This window comes from Ranitomeya imitator, chromosome 10 (assembly GCF_032444005.1).
Source record: "Ranitomeya imitator isolate aRanImi1 chromosome 10, aRanImi1.pri, whole genome shotgun sequence".
NCBI classification, from domain to species: domain Eukaryota; kingdom Metazoa; phylum Chordata; class Amphibia; order Anura; family Dendrobatidae; genus Ranitomeya; species Ranitomeya imitator.
Window position 1 is genome coordinate 113,518,765 of NC_091291.1, and position 20,276 is coordinate 113,539,040.

General features: G+C 47.5%; 1 protein-coding gene and 1 pseudogene across 1 annotated transcript; both read left to right on the top strand.

Moving 5' to 3' along the window:
- Positions 1-900: 900 nt before the first annotated feature.
- On the top strand, positions 901-18,885 carry PEX10 (peroxisomal biogenesis factor 10). The gene is made up of 6 exons (XM_069741770.1): positions 901-1,107; positions 5,917-5,997; positions 6,832-7,238; positions 8,781-8,956; positions 9,366-9,501; positions 16,078-18,885. Exons 1-6 carry the CDS (start codon positions 996-998, stop codon positions 16,144-16,146), a joined length of 981 nt encoding a protein of 326 aa, XP_069597871.1. The 5' UTR covers positions 901-995; the 3' UTR covers positions 16,147-18,885.
- Positions 4,262-5,372, top strand: LOC138650850 (actin-1-like; annotated as a pseudogene).
- Positions 18,886-20,276: the final 1,391 nt, after the last annotated feature.

Below are 20,276 nucleotides of genomic sequence, written 5' to 3' on the forward strand. Positions count from 1 at the left end.
GGAAACCGGGGACCTAGAGGAAAGCACATGGGGAAATAGGTGCAGGATAGAAGCTGTGCTGATCTATGAGCTGCTGACAGCAGGGAGCTCAGGTGCAGCCTGTATTACTGTGGGGAAGTGGGTGCAGGATAGAAGCTGTGCTGATCTATGAGCTACTGACAGCAGGGAGCTCAGGTGCAGCCTATATTACTGTGGGGAAGTGAGTGCAGGATAGAAGCTGTGCTGATCTATGAGCTACTGACAGCAGGGAGCTCAGTGCAGCCTATATTACTGTGGGGAAGTGAGTGCAGGATAGAAGCTGTGCTGATCTATGAGTTACTGACAGCAGGGAGCTCAGGTGCAGCCTGTATTACTGTGGGGAAGTGGGTGCAGGATAGAAGCTGTGCTGATCTATGAGCTACTGACAGCAGGGAGCTCAGGTGCAGCCTATATTACTGTGGGGAAGTGAGTGCAGGATAGAAGCTGTGCTGATCTATGAGCTACTGACAGCAGGGAGCTCAGTGCAGCCTATATTACTGTGGGGAAGTGAGTGCAGGATAGAAGCTGTGCTGATCTATGAGTTACTGACAGCAGGGAGCTCAGGTGCAGCCTGTATTACTGTGGGGAAGTGGGTGCAGGATAGAAGCTGTGCTGATCTATGAGCTGCTGACAGCAGGGAGCTCAGGTGAAGCCTGTATTACTGTGGGGAAGTGGGTGCAGGATAGAAGCTGTGCTGATCTATGAGCTGCTGACAGCAGGGAGCTCAGGTGAAGCCTGTATTACTGTGGGGAAGTGGGTGCAGGATAGAAGCTGTGCTGATCTATGAGCTGCTGACAGCAGGGAGCTCAGGTGCAGCCTGTATCTCCCTCCACGGACTCAGCGCGTCACCACTGACCACGCCCACCTGCTGCCCGCCACGTGACTGGTCTCGCCACGTGACGTGCTGACGTCGGTAAAGCCCTCGGTGGTCGGCGGCGGTGTCGGGGGATGAGGGGCGCGGAGCTCTGCCTGCTGTCATGGCCTTTACTGCCGCCAACCAGCCCCAGCTCATCCGCAGCTGCCAGAAGGACGAGCAGTTCCAGGGCGGCCTGAAAGTCCGGGCACATGAGGCCTTCCAGGCGTTCACAGGTGAGGAGCGCCCGGTCCCGGCATGCTGCGCGCTACTGTAGGAGGACTACATGTCCCAGCGTGCTGCGCGCTACTGTGGGAGGACTACGTGTCCCAGCGTGCTGCGCGCTACTGTAGGACTACATGTCCCAGCGTGCTGCGCGCTACTGTAGGACTACATGTCCCAGCGTGCTGCGCGCTACTGTAGGACTACATGTCCCAGCGTGCTGTGTGCTCTACATCAGGGGTGTCAAACTGCATTCCTCGAGGGCTGCAAACAGGTCATGTTTTCAGGATTTCCTCGTACTGCACAGGTGATAATTTAATCCCCAACTCATTATTTGTGTAGGTGAATAAATTATCACCTGTGCAGTACAAGGAAATCCTGAAAACATGACCTGTTTGCAGCCCTCGAGGAATGCAGTTTGACACCCCTGGCTTACATGATGCCAGTCCCAGCATGTCGCACACTCGCTATGTGGTGTAGGAATACAAAGTCCCAGCCTGTTGTGCGCTCAATTCATGTTGCACTACAAGTCTCAGCATGCTGCATGCTAATTACATGGTGTGGGACTACAAGCCCCAGCATGCAGTGCTCTGTCATATGTCACTACAGGACTCTTGACTAATTTCAAGAGGACTTTCTGTAACTTGTAGTCCCCCCGCATACAATGTGGATGTTTGGTGACGGGATCGCCCAGTTTAGGCTTTGGTGGGCGCATGAAGTGTCGGTCTAGTGCACCCCCTCCCAATATGGACGAGGCCCCACATAAGAAACCTGTTCATTTTTTTTTCTTTTTCTTTCTGGTTATCACCTGGCGTCCCCTTTATGATGCTCCCTCCTCCTTATTGATTACTTTGTTAGTCTCAGGCTATGTGCACACGTTGCGGTTTAGGCTTAGGAATTTCTGGTGCGGATTCTGTCTCTCCTGGCAGAAAATGCACCTGCGGATTTGTCGCGTTTTTTGTGCATTTTTGCTGCGGTTTTCTTGCGTATTTGCTGCGTTTTTTACCCCTGCGGTTTTCTATAATGGAATGGGTACAAAAACGCTGCAGATTCGCAAAAAAGAAGTGACATGCTACTTCTTTTAGGCTATATTCACACTTTGCGGATTTTGCTGCGGATCCGCAGCAGTTTCCCATGAGTTTACAGTACAATGTAAACCTATGGGAAACAAAAAACGCTGTGCACATGCCGCAGAAAAAACCGCGCGGAAACGCAGCGGATTACATTCCGCAGCATGTCACTTCTTTTCTGCGGATTTTCAGCTGCTCCAATAGGAAACTGCAGATGAAAATCTGCAGAAGAAACCGCAGTAAAAACCGCGATAAATCCGCAGTAGAAAACCGCGACGGGTTTTCACTGCGGATTTTGGAATTCCACTGCGGAAAAATCCGCAGTGGAATCCGCAAAGTGTGCACATAGCCTGAAACCACAGCGTTTCCGCAGCGGATTTTCCGCAAAGTGTGCACAGCGTTTTTTTTTCTCATTGATTTACATTGTACTGTAAATGAATTGCGGATCTGCAGCGTTTCTGCACCGCAAAAAACGCTGCAGATCCGCAGAGAATCCGCAACGTGTGCACATAACCTAATTGAAAAGCATGGCGGCTGTGACAAAGACCGTATGGTGGAAACGCGTAGCTTTCTTCACTTGTGATATGGCATTGTCCCAGGAGTGTGTCTTCTACTATTTTATATGATGGATTAAAGTTTTACATTTTATCAAGAAGCTGGAACATTTTTCTTTTACTTGGCTTCCTTCCATGAACAGCGCCACCCCTGTCCACAGGCTGTGTGCGGTACTGCAGCAGAGCTCAGCTGATGCGCATGGTTTACAGTGTCTGGTACCAGAATGTGAAACTTTTATATATTTCTACTAAAAAATCCCAAGAAAATCCCATTAGGACTCGTTCACACAAAAAGAAAAAAAATGGACAGCGCTCAAACCAATGTTATTCGGTGGGGTTATCTTTTCCTCAATAACCCGATCCGTGCACTTGGATGTATACCACGTGCTCTGCTGTAGTGTTCCCACCCAGGGGTGGCAGGGGCCGGTGGGGACACTGCAGCAAAGCGCGTGGTATACATGTAAGTGCACGGATTATATTCCAGCATTACTGTATACGTCCGTTATTCAGTCTGTGGGTTTTTCACACCTTCCTTTTAAGTGGTCTGATGAGCCCCCTGTGCTGCGGGACAACACGAAATGTTCTTCATGGAGTGGGCGGAGGAGTCGCATAATGTCCCTGGTGGTGATCGCCCGTGCTCCGATTAGTGGATCTCTCCTACTGATATTATAGCACTGTGCATCATTGAGAGGATTTAACGCGCAGAATAATGTGCAGTCCGCCTTATACAGGGCTAGCTAAACTGCTGCCATTTCATCATGGCGGAGGAGTCGCATAATGTCCCTGGTGGTGATCGCCCGTGCTCCGATTAGTGGATCTCTCCTACTGATATTCTAGCACTGCGCATCATTGAGAGGATGTAACGCGCAGAATAATGTGCAGTCCGCCTTATACAGGGCTAGCTAAACTGCTGCCATTTCATCATGGCGGAGGAGTCGCATAATGTCCCTGGTGGTGATCGCCCGTGCTCCGATTAGTGGATCTCTCCTACTGATATTCTAGCACTGCGCATCATTGAGAGAATGTAACGCGCAGAATAATGTGCAGTCCACCTTATACAGGGCCGGCTAAGCCGCTGCCATTTCATCACATTCGGGCAGATTTTTTTTCTATCCTCCATACGTATTACAATTATGCAAATTTCCACTTTTGCAAATTTGCAGAAAAATCCAAACCAAATTTGGAGGAATCCCCAAATAACGCCACTTGGCTGATAGAATCGGAAGACCTACACAGCGACGTTTGGTTTGGGCTGGAGGTGTTTTTTGTACGTAGCAAACCCACCTCCATCATCTGCTTCCAGCCTTGGCTTCTCGGCAGGCAGGTGGGTCATTTGTGATGTCACAGTGTCACCACGTCAGCCAAGGTTCTCACTGGTTTAGAGACTGATTTTTACAACACTTCTTCAGTTCTAGCTCTGACACCCAACCAGAACCTGTGACAACCCTCATCGTGGAACCTTAACCATCGGCCACCTTCTTCTCCGGCCGCATCGCTTTTCCTAAAGTTGTCATTGAGGCTCCCCGGTTGAACACGTAACGAAGATGGACTTCCCAGCTGTAATTTTTGACAATGGCTCAGGATTATGCAAGGCTGGAATTTCCGGGGAAGATATCCCAAGATCTGTAATTACGTCTGTCGTGGGTTGGCCACGAGTAAGGTCGCCATTAACAGGGATAGACCAGAAAGATTTGTTATATTGGAGAGGACGCCCAGGCCAGAAGAGGAATCCTCGCTTTGACCTATCCAGTAGAACGAGGCATTATAACATCATGGGATGACATGGAAAAAATCTGGAGCTACGTGTACAATCATGAACTTGGCCTCTCGGCCAGTGACCAGCCGGTCTTGTTAACGGAAACCCCTTTGAGTCCTATAGAGTACCGAAAGAAGATGGCAGAAATCATGTTCGAAGGGTTTAATGTCCCGGGGATCCATGTGGCATCACAAGCCGCCTTGCCGCTCTATTCTTCCGGTGCTACCACCGGGATGTTTGTAAATAGTGGACATGGCGTCACCCATATGGTGCCAATCTATGAAGGCTGCATTATAACCAATACTGTGGTGAGACTTAACCTGGCCGGCAGGGACATCACTGATTTTCTTGTGAAGCTTCTTTTGGAAGTCGGCCATAGTTTCGTAAGTAGCGCGGAACAAGAAATAGCCAGAGACATCAAGGAGCATCTTTGCTATATACAGCTAAATGGGAACCCCCCATGCGGCACGACCGGAGGAAGTAAGATTTACCATCTTCCCAATGGAAACCCCATAAGCCTAGATGGCCAGCTCTACCGCGCCCCGGAGATCCTCTTCCAGCCATCTAATATCGGCATAGAGGCGCCCGGCCTCCATGAGATGATCTACACCACCATAATGAAATGCCCCATTGACGTCCGCAGAGATCTCTTCAGTAATATCGTCTTGTCTGGTGGGACCACCATGATTCCTGGAATCAATCACCGGATCTTCGAAGAGATTCTACCGATGGTGCCAAGCGGGGTCAAAGTAAATGTCGTCTTACAGGAGGATAGGCAATTCGCCGTCTGGACGGGGGCTTCCATCCTTTCAAGTTTGCAGACTTTCCCAGAACTGTGGGTGACCAAATGCGAATATATGGACATCGGTCCTTCTGCTTTACTGAGAAAATGCTACTAAGAACAGCAGAGCGTCGTCGTGCACAGCTTACTCCTACAGACCAGAGATAATAAACGACGACTAAGCCAAAAAGAACAATGAGATTTGTTTTTTTTTTTTTGTTTTTTTAATTTTCCGAGGTTTTATGTAAATGAAGAAGAATAATTATGGTGAGAAGTATCTTGTCCTGATCTACTAGATTCACTTTTTTCACTTTTATGGTGGTCCTACACCCGGCGATAAAATTTTCTCTACTCTGTGGGCAGTAGATAAATGTATTTAGTGGGGAAAACGCCATTTAAAGAGCCCCTACAATAAGTTGTCTTGTTCGATCAGACACTTGGCATGGAGAAGGGCGATGACGCGCGTCGGGGTGTGAAGTTGTGCAGGCTTGTACCAACCTCATGGTTTCTATTCTCTGTAATAGGACAGTTGTCGAGTATTTTGACTTTCATAGAGATAAGTGCGGCTGACCACAAACCAGTCTGGAAAGGATCTTGCAGGTAAAATGAGGAATTTAGGATGAAATTCATATTTTATTATTTTTTTTTTTTCTTTCTTGAAGGGGCTAAAAAATGGCTGCAGTGGAGAAAAGAACTAGAACTCCTTTGTGATCTCGCCTATTACACACTGACCACATTTTCAGGTAAGGGTAGGAAAAGTATTTGTGCTAGTTTTTAAAGATTAAAAGTGGTTTCCAAAAAAATTAGATTTGTGGCATAGGGGATAACTTGCTGATTACTATGGGGTCTGACTACTGGGATCCTGAGATTAGGATTCTTGAATGGCGCTTCTTCTTTCTTCTTCTTTATTTTTTTTATATAGCGCTAACATATTCCGCAGCGCTTTACATTTTTTCACACATTATCATCACTGTCCCCGATGGGGCTCACAATCTAAATTCCCTATCAGTATGTCTTTGGAATGTGGGAGGAAACCGGAGTGCCCGGAGGAAACCCACGCAAACACGGAGAGAACATACAAACTCTTTGCAGATGTTGTCCTTGGTGGGATTCGAACCCAGGACTCCAGCGCTGCAAGTCTGCAGTGCTAACCACTAAGCCACCGTGCCGCCCTAAGCGTGCCGGCGCTTAGTTGTGCATGCTCGGCCTGTGCTCTATTCATTGTGCTTGGGACTGTCTGATATGGCCGATTTACCGCGGTCCAAATTCCCTGCAGAGCAGAGAATGAAGCCAATGCTGATTGGCTGCAGGGATAGCGTGACATAATAATGTCATGTGATCCCTGGGAGAGCCATTTCCGACATCGCAAGTGTAAGTTTTATTTTTTTTCGGGGGAAATGTAGGGATTCACGACCACAATTCCTCCCTTCCGGCTCCCATTTTGGCAGAGCTGCTTAGTACTGGCTTAAAAGACGCAATGTTTTTGCACAAGAACTTTACAACAGTTCTCTGGGGAAACGTCGTCGATGAATCTCCCCCTATGACTGAGGTTTTTTTTTTTTTTGTTTTTTTTTAAGGTTACCAAACTCTCGGTGAGGAATATGTGAATATTGTGCAAGTGGATTCCTCCAAGCGTAAGGTGCCGTCCTTGCTGCAACGCACGCTGCTCATCGGCTGTCACACCCTGTTCCCTTACCTCCTGGACAAGGAGCTGCTGCGTCTGGAACACGAGCTGCAGATAGAAATCGATGGCGTTCGGGTCCCGCACGGCAGCCTCTCCTCCGGATCCCATCACCGTTCATGGATGTGGAAATGGTTCCACCGAAAGATAGCCGCCCTCTCCGACCAGCAGAAAAGGACGCTGGTAAAGGCGGTGTACATATTCCGGCAGAGTGTTACTTTCCTGAGAAGGTTTCATCTGGCCGTATTCTACATGAATGGATCCTTCTACCATATCGCCAAAAGGATAACTGGCATCACCTATGTAAGTCGTTCCCTTATGCACATACTGCTATATAGTCACTTCTGCAGATATTGGGGGCAGAATGAGGGTCTGGCATAGGTCTTTAGTATGCATGATCAGTGGAGATAAGAAACTGCCCATTGAAACAAATTTAAAGGGATTATTCCCGTTCTTTAAAGATTGATGCGCTGGGATAGTACTTGGAAAAATACAAGTCTTTGCCATTTACTGTTTATTAAAATTTTCAGCCATTCTTGAGATATTAACTTTTTTATTCTTCTTTGGTTTACTGCTTGTCGCTTAGGAGACCGACCAACGCTGCTATCTACCTTGTAAGCCCCCCCCCACTGAAGCTGGCCGGTATTAGGCACTAACTGCACTCCAGCAATCCCGGTCAGTTTCATGCTTATAAGCTCAATGGAAAAGGGGCGTGTAAGCACTGTGCATGTTCTCCTGTCTAGCAGCGGTGGTCGGTCTCCAAGGCAACAAGCTGTAAAGAAGTGTTAAAATCTGAAGAACGGCTGAACGTTTTAATAAGCGGTAAATTGCAATATTGTTTGTGTTTACGAGCTCTGTCCGACTATAGCCATGTATATGAAGAAGAGAATAACCCTTTAAATTCTTAGCTTAAGTTGTCGAGAAACGTGCTCATCGAGCAGCTGGATTATGGTCTGATCTCGTGTAGACCACCACTGTCAGTGTTCGTGCTCATCGAGCAGCTGGATTATGGTCTGATCTCGTGTAGACCACCACTGTCAGTGTTCGTGCTCATCGAGCAGCTGGATTATGGTCTGATCTCGTGTAGACCACCACCGTCAGTGTACGTGCTCATCGGGCAGCTGGATTATGGTCTGATCTCGTGTAGACCACCACCGTCAGTGTACGTGCTCATCGGGCAGCTGGATTATGGTCTGATCTCGTGTAGACCACCACCGTCAGTGTACGTGCTCATCGGGCAGCTGGATTATGGTCTGATCTCGTGTAGACCACCACCGTCAGTGTACGTGCTCATCGGGCAGCTGGATTATGGTCTGATCTCGTGTAGACCACCACCGTCAGTGTACGTGCTCATCGAGCAGCTGGATTATGGTCTGATCTTGTGTAGACCACCACTGTCAGTGTTCGTGCTCATCGAGCAGCTGGATTATGGTCTGATCCCGTGTAGACCACCACCGTCGGTGTACCCTATTAGAACATGAGGACATCATAGAAAGGAGGTTTCCCCTCTTAGGACCCCCAGATAATATGGCACTCACTGGGGAAATCCCTGGCTGACCACAACTTAAATTCTGCTTTTTTTTATGCCAGGGAGAAAGGGAAATGATGCGTTCTGAAATAGGTTTTATCAGAGAAGACCACCCCTCTAATAAGGTGCTAGGATACCATATGGCAGTGTGCCACTCTGTGTTGGCATTGAATGGCCTTGTAGTCTTATTTCTTGACCCATAGAATATATATATATTTTTTTCCATTGGTAAATTTGTTGGGGGCCAATGATCCACATGGGGTTTTTGGTGCAGACTCAAGATTATAAAATTGCAATTTATTCCTGTTTTCTTGCAGCTCCAAGTGCGTGGATCACCGGGGGACGACGGAATTGTGCGCAAGAGTTACAGCCTGCTTGGGGCAGTGTCCGTGGTTCATCTCGTGCTTCTGGTCTTCGTGCAGCTGCAGAGCGTTCAGCAGAAGCAGGAGGTGCAGCAGAAGTTCAAAGTGCACCGACGGATGTCATATCAGAGGTAAAGACCCCCGTCCGCTGCCTCTGTCGTGTGCTTCCTTCCTTTATCCATTAGTGGAAAAACACTTATCGCCCATCCACAGGATGGATAGTTGTATCATTGGGGGTCTGCATCTTACTGTCCCTGACAATGGGCTATGGGACCCCTGTTCTCAGGATTGGTGGGGGTCTTCTCATGGCTATAGAGCTGGATGAAGAGGTCCACATTTGATGATTTTCTATGACTGCATTTTCCCAGTTCCTGAGGCTCCGGGCAGCTCTCAGCCGCACCATTGACTCCCAGTCTGGCCGGCTTTAGGTCCCATGTGCTCTTTCGATGTTTCAGATGCACATAATGCCCCTCAGGATCAGTCTATAGCGGGAACGGAAAGGCCCAAATAACACGTTGATGGTTTTCTCTATGCCCCTAGAGCTCCAGCACATGAGAAGACGTACCAGCGTCCTTCAAAATGCACGTTGTGCCTGGAGCACAGGCGGCGCAGCACGGCGACCCCCTGCGGGCACCTCTTCTGCTGGGAGTGCATCACTGAGTGGTGTAACACGAAGGTGAGCGATCGCGAATACCTGGACTTATCCACCTACAGTCCCTCACTTCTTACCTAAGCACAGAGGGCCTGTATGTGTCCCGAACCCTGGTCCGACAACCATGTACTACCGATGTCGCTACTGAATTGGGGTCCTGAAAATCGTTTTACTCAACTCTAATTATTGGTCATTGTACAGGAGGAGGAGGTGAGCTGTGATATCACCTATTGTGAATGGTGGATCCTGTGTTATTTACTGTACATAGAGGTGTTATCAGTCATTGTCACAGCTCACCTCCTCCTCCTGTACAATGACTGATAACACCTCTATATACAGCAGATAACACAGGATCCACCATTCACAATAGGTGATGTCACAGCTCACCTCCTCTTGTACAATGACTGATAACACCTCTATATACAGTAGATAACACAGGATCCACCATTCACAATAGGTGATATCACAGGTCACCTCCTCCTCCTGTACATCACCTATTGTGAATGGTGGATCCTGTGTTATCTGCTGTATATAGAGGTTTTATTCAGTCGCCATGACAGCACAACGAGAGAGGGGATCCGCCCTTCAGGGACAGGAAACCTCAGACATAAAAAGGGCGGCACCTCACTCCCCCGCCAGTTGGTTTCCTGTCCCTGACAGTGGAACCTCTTCAGGCAGACCTTTTTTGAAGAAGGTTGAAGAAAGAAGTCTTCCCACTCCTGACAGGCCGGATCAGGTAGCGGGGGTCCCCTGCCTCGGCCTAGTCAGGAGGCCGGTAGCACCACACGGCAGGGGGACTGTTAGTGTCGGTGAGAGCAGGAGGAAGCAACCCCAAGGGGTTAGCTTCTAGGTGTCACATTACCTTGTGAGTATACGCCGCCGTGTCTACGTGGCCTCTGGGGTCTGTCCACTCCTGCCTTGGTGGTCCGTCTTGGCCGGAGGACGCTGCCGTCCTCTGTTCGGCGCGTCTGCCCTCGGCGCCGCAGCTGTGACCGGAAGGGGCGTGTCCGGATGACGCAGCGAGCGGTGGCGCGGCCGCGCACGCGCGGTAGCGTTCTTTCGCCGGCTAATGGCGGCGCCCAGGGGCAGGGGGAGGATACTGGCCGCAGGGAGTTCGGCGCTCAGCGTGGGGCACGGCGTGCAGTGGCCAGAGCCTATCGGTAGTTAATGCCGATCGTTGACACCTGGAGGAAGCCCTGCTGACCCCCATCCGGGGGTGGTACCCAGGGGGATGTATTTAAGAGCTGCACAGATGGCCATCCTGGTTCCTGTCCATTTCCTAATGGAGTCACCGGAGGGAACTCCGCAGCTGTGCGGTGAACAGCAGCAGCCTTTGGAGCAGCCACAAACAGGAAAGTCTCAGAGAAGCTCCCAGCGGCGTTCCAGTGGCAGTAGTCGTGCTGGTGGAGCTAAAGCTGCTCAGAGGCCCACCAAATCCTCGGGCCATAGGAATTCTCCGGCCAAAGAGGACCCCCCGATCACGGTACCGTTTACTTCAAGGATGGGTAAGTGAGCTACGTGAAAGTACACTTTCTGATTGGTGTCCCTCCTTGTATTCCCTCTCTCCTTATTTAGGGGAAAAAATGTGCTTCCAAAGCTAAACATAGGGAGTGTGCCGTTTGTACAGAGCCTCTCCCAGATGGGCATAAAAAGAAGCTGTGCAGATCCTGCATACAGCACTTAATCGAAGAGGAGGCCCCTGACCTAACGTCTACCCTTAGGGACATGGTCAGACAGGAGATCAGGGACTCCTTAAAATCCAGTTCTCATAAGAAACAATCCAAGAAGAGAATACTAGGTTCATCCCCTGTATCAGAGATGGATTCCGATAGTGTGAGCTCGGATTCTCATCCATCATCTTCATCTTCAGAGGACGTAGAGTCTAGCCGAACATGTCTATCATTAGATAGGATTAATCATCTGGTGAAAGCTGTCAACAACACCATGGGGATTGAAGAGACTCAGCCAGAATGCTCCATTCAGGACATTATGTTCAGGGGCATAGACCGTAAATCCCGAAGGGTTTTTCCTGTGGTGGAGAAAATCAAGTCTCTGATTATGAAGGAGTGGAAGAAGCCCGAAAGAAAGGGGTCACTTCCGCCAGCATTTAAGAGAAGATACCCGTTCGGGGAAGAAGCTTCAGCTTCTTGGGACAAAGTCCCGAAGTTAGACGCAGCAGTGGCCAAAGCATGCAAAAACTCTTCTCTTCCATTTGAAGATTTAGGTAACTTAAAGGACCCGCTCGATAGAAAGGCTTATGTGTTCCTTAAAGGAGCTTGGGAGACTTCTGCGGGATCCCTGAGACCGGCAGTGGTGGCTACTTGCACAGCTCGGTCCTTGATGGTGTGGCTAGGCCACCTGGAAGATCAACTTAAGGATAAAGTGCCTAGAAGTGAAATCCTATCATCTATGCCCATGATCCAAGATGCTGCAGCCTTCCTTTCGGATGCATCAGCGGATTCGGTCAGGCTGGCCGCAAGATCTTCAGCCTTATCCAACGCAGCCCGCAGAGCACTTTGGATTAAATGTTGGCCAGGTGATTTACAAGCTAGGTCAAGGCTATGCGGCATCCCCTGTGAAGGAGTTCATCTGTTCGGTCCGGTACTTGATGAGCTGCTTGAGAAGGCGGGCGACTCTAAGAAGCGGTTCCCTCTATTAAGAAAACCTTTTTATAGGCGTGACTACAGCAGGGGATGGTCTTATCGCCGCAGATCTGATAGAGAACCAAATAGAGATTCATCCAAATATTACAGCAGCAGCAGAAGAAGAGGTAGGGGGTATATGTTTAACACCCCTCGGGACTCGAAGAAAACTCAATGACTAGCGGTCCAGGTGGGCGGTAGGCTTTTAGCTTTCTACCCAGCCTGGTTGAGGATCACCAACAGTCCATGGATACTCAGTATCATTAAAGAGGGATTAAAGTTCCAGTTTCATCAGATCCCTCAGGACAAATTTAAACTAACTCCTATCCGTTCTTCTCCTGCAGAACAGTTGGCGTTGGAGTCAGAAGTTCGGGATCTCAGACAAAAGGGGGTTCTTATTCGGGTACCCACGGAAGAGCGAGGTAGGGGGTTCTATTCCCCGTTATTCTTGGTAAAGAAGCCAGATGGGTCATACCGTACCATTATTAATCTGAGAGGCCTGAATGAATTCTTGCAAATCCCATCCTTCAAAATGGAATCTGTGAAAACGGCAATAAAGCTTCTTTTTCACAAGTGCTTCATGGTGGTCTTAGATCTAAAAGACGCCTATTACCATGTTCCGATACATGCAGATCACCAGCGTTTTCTCAGGGTGGCGATTTCTCTTGCCGGCACAGTGGAGCACTTCCAATATCAGGCACTCCCCTTTGGTGTTGCAGTCGCACCCCGGGTCTTTACTAAGGTTATGGTAGAGGTTATGGCACACCTTCATGAGCAAAACATACTGATAATTCCTTACTTGGATGACTTACTGATCGTGGGGCATTCAGAGTTACACTGTAAAGGGCAGTTAGAGAAAGTGATGGTAGCACTTCGTAACTTAGGTTGGATTGTCAATCTTAAAAAATCGCGTCTTCAACCCTCCACAGCACAGCAGTTTTTGGGTCTTATTGTAGATTCAGCTCAGCAGGAATGTCGCCTGCCAGACTCAAAAGTTGATGCTATCCACCGGCTGGCCTCTAGAGCAATTAAAAATCCCGTAGTCTCCTTAAGAAGTGCTATGTCTCTTTTGGGGTCACTTACTTCTTGTTTTCCGGCGGTGATGTGGGCACAGTTTCACTCCAGGGCTCTTCAGTGGGATGTTCTACGTAATTTTCGGCGACTAGGCGCCAACCTAGATAAGAAATTCTCTCTATCTGTAGAGGCCACGGTTTCACTAAGGTGGTGGACGCACATCCCTAATCTGCGTAAAGGGGTACCTTGGACATATCATATATCACGAGTAATAACAACTGATGCTAGTCCCACGGGGTGGGGAGCACATTGGGAAAATAATTACGTTCAGGGTCTATGGTCCCGATCTGAGCAGGACTCGTCTTCCAATCTGAAAGAATTGATGGCGGTGGAACGCGCCTTGGATAGGTTTCTTGTACCTCTACAGGGTAGACATGTTAGAATACTCTCTGACAACCAGGTGACAGTTGCTTATGTGAACCGCCAAGGAGGCACACGGTCTACGTCATTAATGAACGTTACAAATCGTATTTTTCAGATGGCCGAAAATCACCTACTCTCCCTTACGGCCCTTCATATAAAGGGGAAACTAAATACCATGGCCGATTACTTAAGCCGCAACGAGCTCAAACAAGGGGATTGGTCTCTAAAACCGGCTGTCTTCAATCAGATCGTACGGTTGTGGGGATGTCCAGAAATAGATCTGTTTGCCAGTCGAGGAAACAAGAAGCTCCATCAATTCTGTTCCCTAGACCCAAGAGACAACCCGTACGCAATCGACGCTCTTCTGATCTCCTGGAACTTCAGTCTCGCCTATGCGTTTCCCCCTCTGAATCTAATTCCTTTGGTTCTGAGGAAGATTCGGGAAGACAAAGCCCGAGTTATATTAATAGCTCCATTCTGGCCCAGAAGGTCTTGGTTCCCATGGTTAAGAAGCATGTCCATTTCCCAACCATGGATTCTCCCAGAAATTCCAGACCTCCTCTCCCAGGGTCCAGTTTTGCATCCACGAGTAGCCAACTTACATCTGACAGCCTGGAACTTGAGAGGTCACTTCTGAAAAAAAAGGGATTCTCTCAGAACCTTGTAAATACGCTGCTTAAGAGTAGGAAAGCCTCCACGACTAGCATTTATGTTAGGATATGGAGGAAGTTCCTATCAAGCTCAGGAGCACAGATCGATCAGAAACCTAATATTGCTCAGATCCTAGAATTTCTGCAGAAGGGCCTAGATTTAGGCTTAGCCACCAGCACCCTTAGAGTTCAGGTTTCGGCTCTAGGGGCACTATATAATTCCAACATAGCTAGTAATCACTGGATAACAAGGTTTTTCAAAGCGGTCACCAGATCCAGGCCGGTTATTAAACAGAGAATAGTCCCATGGGACCTAAATCTTGTGCTCTCGGCTCTAACACAAGCTCCGTTCGAGCCCATTGACTCTGTCCCGATCAAGATCCTGTCTGTCAAAACAGCCCTCTTAGTTGCCCTCACATCGGCAAGAAGGGTTAGTGATCTGCAAGCATTGTCCAGGCAGCGTCCGTATATGCAAATTACGGAAGATAGAGTGGTTATGAGGCCTGACCCTCTTTATCTTCCAAAGGTCGCGTCAAAATTTCATAGGTCCCAGGAGGTAATCTTGCCTTCATTTTGTCCTAATCCCTCTAACAATAAAGAACAGAGATTTCATTGTTTGGACGTGCGTAGATGCCTTCTCAGATATATTGCAGTAACAGACGCCTGGAAAAAAGATCATTCCTTATTTTTATCCTACCAGGGAGTTAGGAAGGGGCTTAGGGTATCAAAGAATACGCTAGCCAGATGGATTAGGGAGGCCATATTTCTTGCTTATACCGCAGGTGGCGTGGAAATTCCAGAAGGCATAAAGGCACACTCCACTCGTGCGGTAGCCACATCTTGGGCTGAGAGGGCAGAAGTGTCGATTGAAGACATCTGTAAGGCGGCCACATGGTCTTCTCCATCCACCTTTCTTAGACACTATAGGTTAGATCTAGGTGGCTCCTCCGACCTCACGTTTGGGAGAAGGGTGCTGGAGGCGGTTATCCCTCCCTAGTCACTTTTTTCACTTCTCTGAAAGTCTCTCGTTGTGCTGTCATGGCGACTGAATAAATACGTACGCTACTCACCTGGTAGCAGTGTTTTTTCAGGAGCCATGACAGCACCCTTATATTCCCTACCCTCTTTGTTTATGGGTTCAACACTTCCTTTAGTTAATTCCTAAGTTTAGTCACTGGGTGAATTGTACCATATATTAATATTGTCTATGTGCTACTAACCTAGAAGGTCCTTTCATACTCTGTAAACCAACTGGCGGGGGAGTGAGGTGCCGCCCTTTTTATGTCTGAGGTTTCCTGTCCCTGAAGGGCGGATCCCCTCTCTCGTTGTGCTGTCATGGCTCCTGAAAAAACACTGCTACCAGGTGAGTAGCGTACGTATATCAGTCCTTGTACAGGAGGAGGAGGTGAGCTGTGACATCACCTATTGTGAATGGTGGATCCTGTGTTATCTACTGTCTATAGAGGCATTGTATTTTAAATCTGTGATGCTAGTGGGACTGCTGTCTTCGGACCCCCATCCCACCTGGTGATGTGGTCATTTAGGTGGCAAGTGTATGAGGATGTACATGGCTGTCTCCATTAATTTCTCTGGAAGTTACTGAAATGGCCGATTATCTGACTTGTGGCACGTCCTGTTGATTTATCATATGATTATGATGAGAAGACACCTTTGCCTTGTAAGAACTGCCCATGTTCTGCCACCTAGTAGCGGTGGTCGGTCTCCCAGGCAACCAGAAAAGTGTTAATATCTCAAGAACAGATGATAATTTTAATAAGCCGTAAATTACAAAATTGCTTGTATACCACTTATGATGGGGGAGAGGAGGACCCTATAAGTATGTTCTTATCTTATCCAAGCTCCATTTTCAGGCAGAATGCCCATTGTGCCGGGAGAAGTTTCATCCACAGAAGCTGGTCTACCTGCGGCACTACCGATGACTTGTCGTTGATGACTCCTCCGCCAACATCAAGGGCTTCACCACCTGTCGTCTTCTCAAGCAGCCATATTTAGGGTTAATGCTTCCTAACCCGTTACCTAAAAAAAAAGCACAACTACTAGTTCCAGGCCAAACTAACAGTCTGTGGTTTACAGGATCTGCCGTCCTAATACTGTACTACGGGACATATAGGAATTAAATGCACCTTTTGTGTAAGACTTGTGTGTGACGTGTGCCCAGACGCAGGTGACAGTGTCTGATCTGTCCCCGCACCCTCGGCTGGATGATTGTAGAGAACTGGACTCTGTCGCCACCTGCTGGTGCGTATAGGGTATGGTTCGGCAGCTCACTTACTATAAGATTTGTCAATCATGTTGATTATCTCGTGACCATGACGCGTGTCAGTCAGGGCTTGTTGTGCTGCAAGTGGATGGTCCGTTTTTAAAGTTGGAAGAAAAATAGGTAAATTGTAAGAATCTGAGCGTCTACGACGAGGTACACCATGGTGGTTAGTACGTGCCAAAAGTTGTCCGATAGTTTCAACTGCGCTGGAAGTTCTTTCCTTAATTCAAACTCTTTTTTTTTTTTTTTTTCCATGGGAATTAATGGGCAGTGAAGTCACCATGTAGCCTGAGCTTTAATTAATGAGACAAAATCCACTTTATCCCGAGGCCATAAATGACGTCTGCTCATGTAGTGCATGTGACGGACTGTTCCGTGTATCTTTCTTGCCTCCTGAGTCATGAGATGTCTTTATGATGGCACCTGATGTCCTCGTGCTGCAGCCATAAGTTCCCCCCCCCCAGGTGGGTTCCATGTCTGCTGTCTTCCAAGTACACATAATGCACATAGTGTTTCTCCACCCAGAAATCTTCCAAAAAAATTGAGGCTTAAAAAACATTTAAAGGGAACCTGTCCGGGGAAAAAAAAAATGCATTAACCTGCAGCCGTAGTAATGATCTGCAGGTCAATACCATGTTCCACTTGCAGCAGCGCTAACGAAGTGCAGATACAGGGAGGAAATGATGTGATATTCTCCCTGCACCCGCTTGCCTCCTGTCTGTGACGGCGCTGTGATCACTCACTCTGCTCACTGACGGACAAGGAGCAGGGGGCGCGCGTTCTCACTATGTAGTGTTCACTGCCCCGCCCTGATGACTGGAAGTGAGCGGCTGCAGGGAGAATATTAACTGTGTTCTTCCCTGAAGCCGCACTTCCAATTAGCAGAACATGTTTAATGGCTCTTCCAGTGGATCACGGTCTGTCAGAGGGGACTTAACAATCTGATCTAGACAGCGTAATAATGCCTGTGAGGTTGTCAAGTTGGGGGGGTTCAGGAAACCCTCAGACAAAAACATGCTCAGACCAAGATCCACGGGGGTCTGCATGAACCCTAAAACTATTTATCTGCTGATTTACGATTGTGGCTGCAGGTAAATGTCACTTTTTTCTGACAGGTTCCCCTTGAAAGTGGATTTGTCACAATGAAAAATGCATATGATACTATGTAGCTCTGGGACCTGATTAGACTGGTGTACTTATTATAATCCATCTCAGAGTGACTGTGTTCTCAGAGACAGAATACACTTGGATTCACGAGTTCTTACTCTTTAGCCAGACTCGCTTTACGATCCGTATTATACAGACATCCTGACATGGATTTTCAAAGTAACTCCAGCAGCCTCCTCAGGTCTATGTATATATGTCGTTTGTATTGTCAAATCTGGTGGTAATTTTTTTTTTTTGCTCTGTAACCCATCACTTGAGCATGAACCCTATTAAACTCAATGATTAGAAAACATTTTACAGGACATGGTGGGAGTTGTAGTCCAAATCTGAGATTATCTACAGAGTTTAGATTAGTTTTGCGTGTGCAGATGGTAGGAAAGTAGTGATCGCACCGTGCAGGCGGTTATTTTATGGGATACACCAAGAGGATTGGGAAATGACGGCGCGTCGCTGTCCGATCAGGAGTCGTAGTCTTCTCGGCCGGCCATGTCCGCCGTCTCAAGGATGTATAGCACTGACTGAGCCGAGGTGTAACGCCGTGCACTAATAATGTGCACACTGACGACGAGATCTGGGCCGGCCGCTGCCAAATTCACTTCTGTTTCAATTTCTACATAAACTGTGATTTAATAATGTGATTTAATATAAAAAAAAAAGTCTAGTAGGGTCGTGTTCACACAGGACAGGTTTATCGCACAACCCGAAAATTCATACATAACAAGTGGGAGATTGACAACGTCCAGACTTTCAAACTTTAGAGCATTTACCGCTGGGATATTAATGGCGGCATACTTTTCCCAACTCATCTAGGATGTGGGGGTTTTTTTCTCCTGGTGGAGGGAAAAAAAAAACCTGTTTGGGGAACCTCTAGTGCCGTATTTTTATTTTGCCGAGATGCTAAAAAATGAAAAGCTGTGTATAAAGGTCAGTTTTACAATCTGAGTCTGACTATGGTTTGGGCCGGTTGCGGCCTCCTGACCTGAACCCTGTATGGGAGACTGATCAGTTCGGAGCAGGAGCCCCGCCAATGTTGCACATGTGATATAGACCTAAGGTCTCCGCTTGTCCTCGCCGTGTTTTGAGTGCTGGTGTCCTGCGTGAACCCGACCTAAAGACCCTAGACTCGGTATTGAAGTTTGATCGTCATTCTAATTTATCGTAATTATATTTTGCAATGAAAGATTCGATATTTAATTGTATTAATACTGTTTGAATAAAACTTATTTGCAGATTTGAGCGTCCAGTGTATATTTTATACCCCTCCTATTACAGGCTGTAAACCTCCTTAGGCCGGCGTCACACTCAGCGTATAAAACTACGGTCCGTAATTTACGGCCGTAATACGCAGAAAAGTCCCCAAAATAGTGGTCCGTATCTCCTCCGTAGGCAGGGTGTGTCAGCGTATTTTGCACATGGCATCATCCGTATGGCATCCGTACTGCGAGATTTTCTCGCAGGCTTGCAAAACCGACATACGGACATAATGGATCCATGTTCTCAAAAAATCGTAAAGATGCGCCTATTCTGGCACTTGGCCACTCTCTTCCCATTCCTGTGTAGCTGTGGGATATGGGGTAATGAAGGGTTAATGCCACCTTGCTATTGTAATGTGACATTAAGCCAGGTTAATAATGGAGAGGTGTCAATTATGACACCTATCCATTATTAATCCAATTGTATGAAATGGTTAAACACACACATTATTACAAAGTCTCTTAACGAAATAAAGACACAGGTTGTTGTAATATTTTATTAGACTCTTAAACCACCTGAAGACCCTCGCTCTGTAAAAAAGGAAAAATAAAAAAACAACTATCTTATACCTTCCGATCTGTCACGTCCCACGATGTAAATCCATCTGAAGGGGTTAAATTATTTTACAGGCAGAAGCTCTGCTATAATGCAGCTGTGCTCCTGCCTGTAAAACCCCAGCAAATTAATGGAAAGTAGGTCAATGACCTGTAGTTAACTTCAGTTGCGGTGATGCGCCCTCTGCTGGATGTCCTCATATGAACTCGTATATAGTTAAGTAAATAAGGCAGCACACTGCAGTGCTAGAACATACAAACTTGAAATACGAAATTTGAACTGCATTACTGCACTAGAAATATGAAAAATGAGAGCGTTTAGCGCATAAAAATGGCCAATTTTATGTGTACCTGGTAGCCCCTTTAAGGCATCTCTCTTATACCAGGTCCTACGCTTGCCTCACCTCGCTGAGAATAAACGTCTCCATCTGAATGGGTACATGTGAAAACCTCTTCCTAGACTAGAATTCTCTCTCTGTGGAGGGGTATTGGACCTGCTGTAATTAAAACACCTGTAGGCTAGGAGGCGGAGTGCACGATCAGAAGGCTAGAGAATACATTTCAAAAACCTGACCTGCACATCCAAACATAGACTCAGTGTGAACAGGTGCTGAACCTAGAGTCGCCAACTCGTATATAGTTAAGTAAATAAGGCAGCACACTGCAGCGCTAGAACATACAAACTTGAAATACGAAATTTGAACTGCATTACTGCACTAGAAATATGAAAAATGAGAGCGTTTAGCGCATAAAAATGGCCAATTTTATGTGTACCTGGTAGCCCCTTTACGGCATCTCTTATACCAGGTCCTAC